Source organism: Gobius niger, assembly GCF_951799975.1.
Source record: "Gobius niger genome assembly, chromosome: 1".
NCBI classification, from domain to species: Eukaryota; Metazoa; Chordata; class Actinopteri; order Gobiiformes; family Gobiidae; genus Gobius; species Gobius niger.
This window is the reverse complement of record NC_136852.1, coordinates 1,060,688-1,072,377: the sequence shown is the minus strand read 5'-3', so window position 1 is coordinate 1,072,377 and position 11,690 is coordinate 1,060,688. Positions and strand designations below refer to the sequence as shown.

General features: G+C 43.0%; 1 protein-coding gene across 2 annotated transcripts in view; it reads right to left on the bottom strand.

Annotated features, from left to right (window-relative positions):
• The window catches only part of dgkd (diacylglycerol kinase delta), a 71,715-nt gene extending 62,837 nt beyond the window's left edge, over positions 1-8,878 (bottom strand). For both annotated transcript variants that reach the window (XM_079569275.1, XM_079569276.1), the window contains exons 1-4: positions 8,740-8,878; positions 2,933-3,043; positions 1,833-1,913; positions 516-620 (exon numbers count right to left, since the gene is read on the bottom strand). In XM_079569275.1, the coding sequence (XP_079425401.1) occupies positions 516-620; positions 1,833-1,913; positions 2,933-3,043; positions 8,740-8,859 (417 nt within the window). In that variant the 5' untranslated portion in view covers positions 8,860-8,878. The remainder of the gene's footprint in view (positions 1-515; positions 621-1,832; positions 1,914-2,932; positions 3,044-8,739) is intronic.
• Positions 8,879-11,690: the final 2,812 nt, after the last annotated feature.

Genomic DNA, 11,690 nt, shown 5'->3' with positions numbered 1-11,690 from the left:
AGCAGGGGGCGGTGTCTGACAGCAGGGGGCGGGGCCTGACAGCAGGGGGCGGTGTCTGACAGCAGGGGGCGGTGTCTGACAGCAGGGGGCGGTGTCTGACAGCAGGGGGCGGTGTCTGACATTAGGGGGCGGGGCCTGACAGCAGGAGGGGGCGGTGTCTGACAGCAGGGGGCGGGGCCTGACAGCAGGGGGCGGGGCCTGACAGCAGGGGGCGGTGTCTGACAGCAGGGGGCGGTGTCTGACAGCAGGGGGCGGTGTCTGACAGCAGGGGGCGGTGCCTGACAGTAGGGGGCGGTGTCTGACAGCAGGGGGCGGTGTCTGACAGCAGGAGGGGGCGGTGTCTGACAGTAGGGGGCGGTGTCTGACAGCAGGGGGCGGTGTCTGACAGCAGGAGGGGGCGGTGTCTGACAGCAGGGGGCGGTGTCTGACAGCAGGGGGCGGGGCCTGACAGCAGGGGGCGGGGCCTGACAGCAGGGGGCAGGGCCTGACAGCAGGGGGCGGTCTTTGGCACTGACCTCGTAGTTGTCTCGGTTCTGGACGCTCCTCAGCGCTGTGATCCACTCCTCCATGTCCTTCCTGCTGTCGGCGCAGAGGATGAGGCGGCGGCACGGCGTGATCACCTGCAAACATCAGCATTAGGAGGCGGAGCCGGGAGCGCGAGCACGACCACGACCGCGACCGCGACCACGACCGCGACCACGACCACGACCGTTATTACGTCACAGCAGATTCAGGAGAAACAAAGATCCAACGCTCGTGATGTTTCTCCAGGACTGTGGAAATGTTGATAATCAAGAGTTCACAATTTGAGCCAAAAACTGCAGCAGAATTAAGCTCAACCTGGAAAACGTATGAAAAAAGTGAGAAAAAAAAGAGGAAAAAAAAAGAGGGAAAAATGAGGAAAAAAATGAGGAAAAAAATGAGGAAAAAAATTAGGGGAAAAAATTTTGGGAAAAAATTTGGAAAAAAAATTTGGGGGAAAAAAAGGGGGAAAAAATGAGGGGGGAAAATGGGGGGAAAATGAGGGAAAAAAATGAGAAAAAAAAGAGGAAAAAAAAGGGAGGAGAGAATAATGGGGGGGGAAATGAGGGGGAAAAAAATGAGGGAAAAAAAAGGGGGAAAAAATGAGGAAAAAAATGAGGAAAAAAATGAGAAAAAAAAACGGGGGGAAAAATGAGGAAAAAAAAGAGAAAAAAAAGAGGAAAAAAAAGGGAGGAGAGAAAATGAGGAAAAAAATGAGGGAAAAAAATGGGGGGAAAAATTAGAAAAAAAATAGGAAAAAAAAATTGGAAAAAAAATTTGGAAAAAAAGGAGAAAAAAAAAGGAGGAAAAAAAATAAGGGGAAAAAATGAGGTAAAAAACGTCAAAAAAATGAGGAAAAAAAATTGGGAAAAAATAAAGGGGAAAAAAATGAGGAAAAAAAAAGAGAAAAAAAAGAGGAAAAAAAAGGGAGAGAAAATGAGGGGGGAAAAATGAGGTAAAAAATGAGGGAAAAAAATGGGGAAAAAAAAAAAAAAAAAAAAGGAGGAAAAAAAAAAGGAGCAACAGAAAAGTGACAAAAAGCTCCATTTAGATGAGTTTTGTAGGTCTTAGCTTTCAAATCGACTCGGCTTTAGAACAAGAATTGGGGGGTTTACATATACAGCAGGAACATCACGGATTTAGATTTAAAGCCGGTTTGAATCCACATAAGGCCTGAATATTTACAGAATGAAAGAACTGACACTGACAGTAAAGACTCACAGGGAAAAACTCCAGCAGCTGCAATTTGAGGGCTGAAGATGTATAAAGAACCCCCCCGTGAGGAAAGGGGGGGGGGGCGTCTGGCTCACCGTGAAGCTGCTGTTGAGGTTCTTGGTGCTGGACTCGGCCACGCTGGCGTCGGTCAGATCCACCTCGTCGAAGATGATCGACTGGAACAAACAGGAAACAGAAACAATGTGAAGAAGACGAGCTTTTCCTTTAGCTCAGCTTTACCCAAATCTAACAGCTTTACAGCCTATAGGCCAGCACCTCATTTTTCCCCACTTGTTTCCCCCATTTTTTTTCAACTTGTGTTTCTTTTAACCTCTTAACTCCCGCCTGAACCGAGAGCATTTTCTCCAGTTCAGCTTTACCCGAATCAAAAAGCTTCTTGGGAAAAAATGCACCAAAACAGCCACAAAAAATGAGAAGAAAACAAGGATGTAAACGCGACAAAAATGTGACAAAAACTCAACCAAAAACGTACGAAAAATCAACAAAAAAAAAGACAAAAAATTCAACAAAAAAATGACAAAAAATCTACAAAAATTCTACAAAAATTCTACAAAAATTCAACAAAAAAATGACAAAAACTCAACAAAAAAGGACAAAAAATCAACCAAAAAATGACAAAAAATCAACAAAAAATGACAAAAAATCAACAAAAAAGGACAAAAAATCAACCAAAAAATGACAAAAAATCAACAAAAAATGACAAAAAATCAACAAAAAAGGACAAAAAATCAACCAAAAAATGACAAAAAATCAACAAAAATGTGACAAAAACTCAACCAAAAAGTGACCAAAAAAAAAGAATAAAAAAAAAAAGCCTAAAAAGGTGACACAACACAGCAACAACGCAAGGAAAAAGATCAGTTTTGTGGTTCTTAGCTTTCAAATGAGCTGCTACACAGGCCTATATAATAACCTAAGAGGACAGAATGCATTGGGTGTAGGCGGGTGGTAAGAGGTTAAAGCAGCACTGAGTAACTCCTCCCACTAGAGGCCGTCGGCGGCACTGCAGGTGTCGTACATGTATTTAAACTTTAAAGGTCAGACGATGAGAGCGCGTGGGCGTCGACCTTTACCGTGTGACCCCGCCCCCTGCTGCGCTCTGAGCTGCAGATCCCCTCTGTCCCTGTAAACCCCCCTCCCCCCCAGGACAAACCCCCCCCCTCCGGCGCCTCACCTTGGCCGTCTGGGCGTAGTACAGCGTCCGTCCTCTCAGTTTGAAGTAACGTCTCTTCCAGCGCTGGAACGAGTTGGTCTGTTTCAGCAGCGTGCCCTCCTTCAGGACCGTCTGGAGGAGAGGAGGAGGAGGAGGAGGAGGAAGAGGAGGAGAGGGAGAGGAGGAGGAGGAGGAGGAGATGATCAGACTGTGGTCTTGTGACAAACTCAGGCAGTAGAAACACTATTTTCACACAAAGAACTAACTCACAAACAGCTTCAGGACCTGCGTTCACTCCACGTCACCACTGGAAACATTTCTGAGAGAGAAGAACCCGGCCGATATCTCCCAAACCGATTCAAACGCCGATATCTCCCTAACCGATTCCAACGCCGATATCTCCCTAACCGATTCAAACGCCGATATCGGTTTCTCGCACCGTCACAGTTTCCAAATGAGCCAAACACAGAACATCCTCGGCCTCAGGACAAACATCATGTGACCTTCTCTCTCACTTCTTTTTATTCAAATATATAATTCACACGCCGCTAGGGGGCGCTGTGGGCGAATCGAGCAGCAGAAAGGAGTGAGCGAGAAGCAGAGGACACTGTCTTACCGTACAGAAGAAAACAAAACAAAGCTAATCAAAAAAATGAGGGAAAAATGGAGGAAAAAAATGAGGGAAAAAAAATGAGGAAAAAAATGAGGAAAAAAATTGAGGAAAAAAATGAGGAAAAAAAATAAGGAAACAAATTGAGGAAAAAAATGAGGGAAAAAAAATGAGGAAAAAAATTGAGGAAAAAAAAATGAGGAAAAAATGAGGAAAAAAATGAGGAAAAAAAATGAGGAAAAAAAATGAGGAAAAAAATGAGGGGGAAAAAAATGAGGAAAAAAAATGAGGAAAAAATGGAGGAAAAAAAAAAAGAAAAAAAATGAGGAAAAAAAATGAAGAAAAAATGAGGAAAAAATGGAGGAAAAAAAAAAAAGAAAAAAAATGAGGGAAAAAAATGAAGAAAAAAAAATGAAGAAAAGAAAAATGAGGGAAAAAAATGAAGAAAAAATGAGGAAAAAATGGAGGAAAAAAAAAAAAGAAAAAAAATGAGGGAAAAAAATGAAGAAAAAAAAAATGAAGAAAAAAAAAATGAAGAAAAAAAAAATGAAGAAAAAAAAAATGAAGAAAAAAAAAATGAAGAAAAAAAAAATGAAGAAAAAAAAAATGAAGAAAAAAAAAATGAGGGAAAAAAATGAGGACCAGCCGGGAGAGGCTGGTCACGGCGCACGTTTGTTCTTCATGCTTTAGTTTTATCTCAACTGTTTATGTGACGCTAACAGACACACGCTAGTTTGCTGTTTAGCTTCATGTAGCTACTAGCTAACCATCAGTGTGTCACATTAGCATATGGTACGCCTTTTTAGCCTGTTGTTTTGTTCTTCATTCGGCATTTTATCGTCTTAAACTCTAGAAAATACGTGAGTCAATTTCCTGGATGGTTCCTTGTCCATGATTCCTTGGACTGAGAAACGACACTGTTTTATCAAGTCACTGAATTTCGATTATTCCGATATATCGGCCAGGCTCGACCCCTTCATATCGGGACCGGACCCCAAAAGGACTCAGTTTCAGGATATCACTGTAACAGCTGGATCTGTCCACATGAAACAGAAACTGTGCCAAAGTTCAGGGTCACATGACGGTCTCGGACACGCTCTGACGTTAGCGTGACGTCGGCGCCGCACAAACAAAGACAGCAGTGTGGGCTTCTCTGGAGACGGCTTTAAATAGACCGGCCGTGAAGTCTGTTCCTCTGACTCAGGTCGAAAACACAAACCGGGGCAGGACACGGCCTTTCCGGTGCCAAACACACGCTCTCACACGGGAAGCACATACGGGAACAGACACGGGAACACACACGAGTGAGGAAACACGTCTGTGCGTTACACGGCTTTAACCTCTTCACCCCCGACACAACTGAGCACACCTTCTCCGGAACTTCACCCAAATCTAAAAGCTTCTCGGAAAAAAGCATCAAAAAAGGACTGAAGAGCGATGAAAATGTGAAAGCTAAGTGTGTAACAGCAGCTGAACATGCTTCAAACAGCCCCGCCCACTTTTCCCGTGTTAAAGGGGGGGGGTATTCTGCAAAATGGACTTGTTCTGTCATTCCCTCATTAAAAACATGGCTGAAGTGTTGCCTTGGCACATTCACGTGTTTCTGGGTAATCTGTAAAAACTCTGGTGGCGGCCATTTTAGGGATAGGTTTTTGACACATTTTTAGTTGAATTTTTGTGACATTTTTGTTGATTTTTTGTTGAATTTTAGTCAATTTTTAGTTGAATTTTTGTCATTTTTTTGTTGAATTTTTGTCCATTTTTTGTCAATGTTTTGTTGAATTTTAGTCAATTTTTTGTAATTTTTTTGTTGAATTTTTGTCATTTTTTTGTCATTTTTTTGTTGAATTTTTGTCACATTTTTGTCGAATTTTTGTCACATTTTTGTTGATTTTTTGTTGAATTTTAGTTGATGAAAATATGACAACACGACACAAAGTTACGATCAGTTTTGTTCTTAGCTTTCAAATGAGGCGTCACTCTGGCCCGTGAACTCCCGTCCAGAAGCTTAGATTTGGGTGAAGCTGAAACGGTTTCTACAGGTCAAATGTAATACTTGTTTATAGATAATTACTATATCTTCATTATCTTTGGTGCCAAATCCATTTAGTAAAATCTGCAAACATTCAGAGCATTGAGAGGAAATGTGAAATTCAAAACTAAGTGAGACACAACAGGAAGCCTTTGAGCAGGAGATTGTGTAACAGAATAATATTCTCTGCTTAAAGGAACAGGCCGCCGTTTTTCCACACTGAGATATGTTCTTACCTGAGCTGTGACGAGTTCTTTAGGACCTGTCTGATCTTCAGTCACGTAAACACAGCGCAGACGGCGTTAGCATTTAGCCTCTCCCTCTCTCCTCTATAGCTCCAAAACAGGTCAAGATAGAAGCTACCAAGCTCTTCCACGTTTCCCCTATTTAAATATGGTTACGTTCCACTTACGTTCGTAATAATACCAGGAGTAGTTTGGCATCCGCACAGTAAAGTGAAGATTACTGCGCGGATGCCAAACTACTCCTGGTATTATTACGCCTTACAATATAGTTCCCCCTTTTATCCACTTAGAAAATCCACATTGTTTAATTGCTTTTAAAGCTTGGTAGCTTCTATCTTGACCTGTTTTGGAGCTATAGAGGAGAGAGGGAGAGGCTAAATGCTAACGCCGTCTGCGCTGTGTTTACGTGACTGAAGATCAGACAGGTCCTAAAGAACTCGTCAAAGCTCAGGTAAGAACATATCTCAGTGTGGAAAAACGCTGGCCTGTTCCTTTAAATCTGATGTTTAGTCGATTGATTTGTTAAAATGTTCAATGTTCATTTGCACCGACATGTCGACACTGCAGCGTTTCTCAGCGCGGCCGAAAAACGGCTTTGTTTTCGTGTAGTGATTTTATGTGGACTTCTCCAGGCCCAGGTTAACAGATCGGAGAAAAGGGGCGGGCACAGTTCATGGCGGCGCCCACGCGAACCTCTGGAATGAGGTGAATTGTTATTATTTTATCCATCATACATTTAGCAGCTTCATGTTTAGATTTTCCTCATTGGAAACATTTCTAACCAAACTGTTAGAAATGTTCATATAATGAACAGAAATGAAGAACAAACAACGGTCTCGTTGTTGCGACGTCTAGAACAGAGCAAGTCACAAACGGCGATCATTAATATATCTCTTTCAGACGGCAAACATAGTTAGCATTACCGAAAGTCATTCGTTTTATGTTATAAAGGTGCATAAACCTCTTAACTCCCGCCTGAACCGAGAGCATTTTCTCCAGTTCAGCTTTACCCAAATCCTGTAGGCCAGTGTAACGCCTCATTTGAAAGCTAAGACCTACAAAACTCATTTAAATTTGATCCTCACGTCATCACATTTTTTTCCATCTTTTTTGGGGGGTATTCAACTCATTTTGGAACTTTTTTTTGTCACATTTTTTGTCACATTTTTTGTCACATTTTTGTCATTTTTTCGTCAATGTTTTTGTCTCAGTTCTGTCACTATTTTCACAGCTTTTTTCCAGAAGCTTTTGGATTGGGGTAAAGCCAAACTGGAGAAAATGTGCTTGGTTCAGGTGGGAGTTAAGGGGTTAATAAACATAATGTCTGCGATCTTGCTACATCCCAGTCATTATAATATGAATTTGTGAACAATTTCCCATCCTTGTGTTTATATGTACATGTATCATTGAGGCCCTACTTTGAGTAAAAGGCAGGATGTAGAGCAGGCCACATCCACAGTAAAATGTCCTGCAGAAACTCTGTGAAATAAATAAACTGAAAAAGCAGCTGAAGCTTTATTTAATTTATTAAACCTTTCAGTGCAATTCTGAGAACTTCCAAAAACTCTGTGGCTGAATTATTTATACCAGAGATGTTAATGAGTGAGAAAGTAGAACCACAGTGGACTTCACATTGTCAACACAACTTTTGTCTTTTACTTCTGACACCACAGTAACAGCCAAAACACTACACTTGTAACTCTCACTAACCCTGTAATTCCTCTACATCACCATCACAGTTTAGTCTCTCGTTTCTGCCTCATTTGGAGCAGATTTCACCGGGCTGAGTCTGACAGAGGCGGCCGGGACGGGGTCACTGTTTTCTGGGGAGCCGCGACAGGAAACACCGGCGCTTTGAGGCCGGGACCGCTGCTTAGCCTTAGCGTCCGCTAGCATGTGTAGCTAGCGTAGCTTAGCGGGAGGTTTTACGGTGAATTTAAAACGGAAACGCTTTAAATGACATTTCACTGGACATGTAATGTTCTGTTCTGGGGCTGGTTTGATCACAAACGCGTTTTCGTGCCGTGTTACTTCACTTCGCGATACATATTTTTGATTTACAGAAGCTAGGTGCTAACATTCTGCTAATGCTAACCTAGCTACCAGCGGCTTTGACAGCTGCTAGATAAAAACACCGTTACTTTTCAACAGAAAAGCCCAAAAATCTGACTTATTTGGGATGTTTCGTTTCATAAAACACGGCTGTCCGTTTACAAGAGACTCCAAACATGAAGTTAACAGTATTAATGCGACAGTTTCTCTAGTTTGGATGTAATCTGCTGCTACAGTGTAATCGTAACACTTTATCCTTTTGTATTTAATCAGTTTTGTTGCTTTTAAACAGTTCGGCAGCAACAAAACGCATCAATCCCGCATTCAAGCACTAAATAGTACTTTAGTTTTTACTTTTGCGACTGTTTCCAGTTTGAATGGAGTCTGCGGCAGAGATGCTTTAGAGTGGAGAGATGCGCGGACTCGTGTTTACTTAGATTTATTTATTTTTGATTTAACGTGGAGGAGAAAAGGAGAAAAATACGTGATTATTTGCTGTAAACGCTACAATCTCCGCATTTCCTTCTCTGCTGTAAAGAAGAGCCTTTACGGGAAGCGCGTTCTAACAGGAAGTGGCGGATCTCTCCGTGAGCAGCGTCTCTGATCCGGGGCTCAGCTGTAAAACTACACTGAGCCCGTTAGAAAGTGCACAGATGTGAGCGGCAGCTGCGAACCCGACCTGCGCGCGCTCTTTTCGGGCTTAACCCCCCCGAGAAACACCCGGTCTGTCCCGCACGGGCTCCACAAACCCGCTCCGTAACTCCCGAAGCCGAGTGCATAGCGTTGCAGAGGGTCCCGGGGGCTGCACGGAGCTGCCCGGGCCCTCCTGCCCCCCTGACCCCGCCGCCGCCGCTGCTGCACGGGCGCCCCCACCCCCCCTCTCCCGTACCTTGCTCCGTATCTGCCCCGAGGTGGACACTTTGCGGATGAGCTTCTGCGGAGATCCGGGCTCCTGCTCCGGTTCGCTGTCCGAGGACTCGTCCACGGCCCGGGCCCCTGCCTCCGCCATCCTGCCCCTCAGAGCCGGGCTGGACCGGGAGGACAGCGCCCCCCAGCGGCAGGAGCCCGGCAGCGCGGGGGGGGGCCCAGAGGGGGGGGGGGGGGGGACCGGGGGCATCTGCTGGAGGAGAGCGCGCATTACAGGAGGTTGATGTCTTAATGTTAGTCAGAGTGACGTTTCTGTGACTGAAACTGGACTAAAACTGAATGAACAGATTCTCACGAGTCTGAAACTGTGACTAAAATGTCCAGATGTTTTAGTCGATTAAATTATTGAATTAATTAATTAATTTAATTTAATTAAATTTTTGTCATTTTTTTGTCACATTTCTGTCATTTTTTATCAATTTTTTGCCACTTTTTTGTCATTTTTTTGACTTTTTTTGTCTTTTTTTTTTACTTTTTTGTCACATTTTTGACTTTTTTCTTCCATTTTTTGTCAATTTCTTGTGACATTTTTGTAATTTTTGTCACTTTTTTGTCATTTTTTAATCAATTTTTTGTCATTTTTTAATCAATTTTTTGTCACTTTTTTTGTCATTTTTTAATCAATTTTTTGTCATTTTTTAATCAATTTTTTGTCATTTTTTTGTCATTTTTTAATCAATTTTTTGTCATTTTTTTTGTCATTTTTTAATCAATTTTTTGTCATTTTTTAATCAATTTTTTGTCATTTTTTGTCACTTTTTAATCAATTTTTTGTCATTTTTTAATCAATTTTTTGTCATTTTTTAATCATTTTTTAATCATTTTTTTGTCATTTTTTAATCAATTTTTTGTCATTTTTTGTCACTTTTTTTGTCATTTTTTAATCAAATTTTTGTCATTTTTTTGTCATTTTTTAATCAATTTTTTGTCATTTTTTTGTCATTTTTTAATCATTTTTTTGTCATTTTTTAATCAAATTTTTGTCATTTTTTAATCAATTTTTTTGTCATTTTTTTGTCACATTTTAATCAAATTTTTGTCATTTTTAATCAAATTTTTGTCATTTTTTTTATCACATTTTTTCTTCATTTAGTGACGTTTCTGTGACTAAAACTGGACTCAAACTGAATGAACAGATTTTCACGAGTCTGAAACTGTGACTAAAATGTCCAGATGTTTTAGTCGATTAAAATCAGACTAAATAAACATGAAAAGGAGAGACTGAAATGATCCAAACGTGTCTGAAAGAGCCTCAGATCCTAAACTCAGCTCTGAGTTTTGTTCACGAGGAGAGACATGAAGCAGAGGAGCGGATTAAAGATGATTATAGTGAATATTATAAATGCAAAGTCCAATCATCCATCCAACTTCCCGATCCACACACACCTCCTCCAGCTGTTCTGACCCCGAGGCCACACCTCCTCCAGCTGCTCTGACCCCGAGGCCACACCAGGCCAGCTCGGAGACAAAGTCCCACCAGCGTGTCCTGGGTCCACGAGGCCTTGTCCCACTAGGACATGCCTGGAACACCTCCCGCGGGAGGCGACCAGGAGGTATCCGGAACAGATGCCCGAGCCACCTCAGCTGCTCCTTTCCACGTGAAGGAGCAGCGACTCTACTCCGAGCTCCTCCCGGGTAACTGAGCTCCTCACCCCCAGCCACCCTGCGAAGGAAACTCATTTTGGCCACTTGTATTCGCGATCTCGTCCTTTCGGTCATGACCCAAATCTCATGACCATAGGTGAGGATCACATGACCATAGGTGAGGATCACATGACCATAGGTGAGGATCACATGACCATAGGTGAGGATCACATGACCATAGGTGAGGATCACATGACCATAGGTGAGGATCACATGACCATAGGTGAGGATCACATGACCATAGGTGAGGATCACATGACCATAACTGAGGATCTCATGACCATAGGTGAGGATCACATGACCATAGGTGAGGATCACATGACCATAGGTGAGGATCACATGACCGTAGGTGAGGATCACATGACCACAGGTGAGGATCACATGACCACAGGTGAGGATCACATGACCACAGGTGAGGATCACATGACCATAGGTGAGGATCACATGACCATAGGTGAGGATCACATGACCATAGGTGAGGATCACATGACCAAAGGTGAGGATCACATGGCCGTAGGTGAGGATCACATGACCGTAGGTGAGGATCACATGACCATAGGTGAGGATCACATGACCATAGGTGAGGATCACATGACCATAGGTGAGGATCACATGACCATAGGTGAGGATCACATGACCATAGGTGAGGATCACATGGCCATAGGTGAGGATCACATGACCATAGGTGAGGATCACATGACCATAGGTGAGGATCACATGACCATAGGTGAGGATCACATGACCATAGGTGAGGATCACATGACCATAGGTGAGGATCACATGACCATAGGTGAGGATCACATGACCATAGGTGAGGATCACATGACCAAAGGTGAGGATCACATGACCATAGGTGAGGATCACGTGACCACAGGTGAGGGCGGGGTCGACTCAGCTCCCTCTTCACCACGACAGACCGATACAGCGACCGCATCACTGCTGACGCCGCACCGATCCGTCTGTCCATCTCACGCTCCATCCGTCCCTCACTGAGAACAAGAGATACTTGAACTCCTCCCCCTGAGGTCAGGACTCCCCACCGACCTGAAGAGGGGAAGGAGAACCATGGCCTCAGATGTGGAGGTGCTGATCCTCATCCCTCAAACCGCCCCAGGGCAGCTGAAGGTCCAACAGAGCAACATCATCCACAAACAGCAGAGAAGTCCAATCAATTTGTCTTAAATATAGTCGACTAAAACTAGACTAAAAATGAACATGTTTTTTTGACTAAATCTCGACTAAAAGTAAATTTAAATATGTCAAAATGAA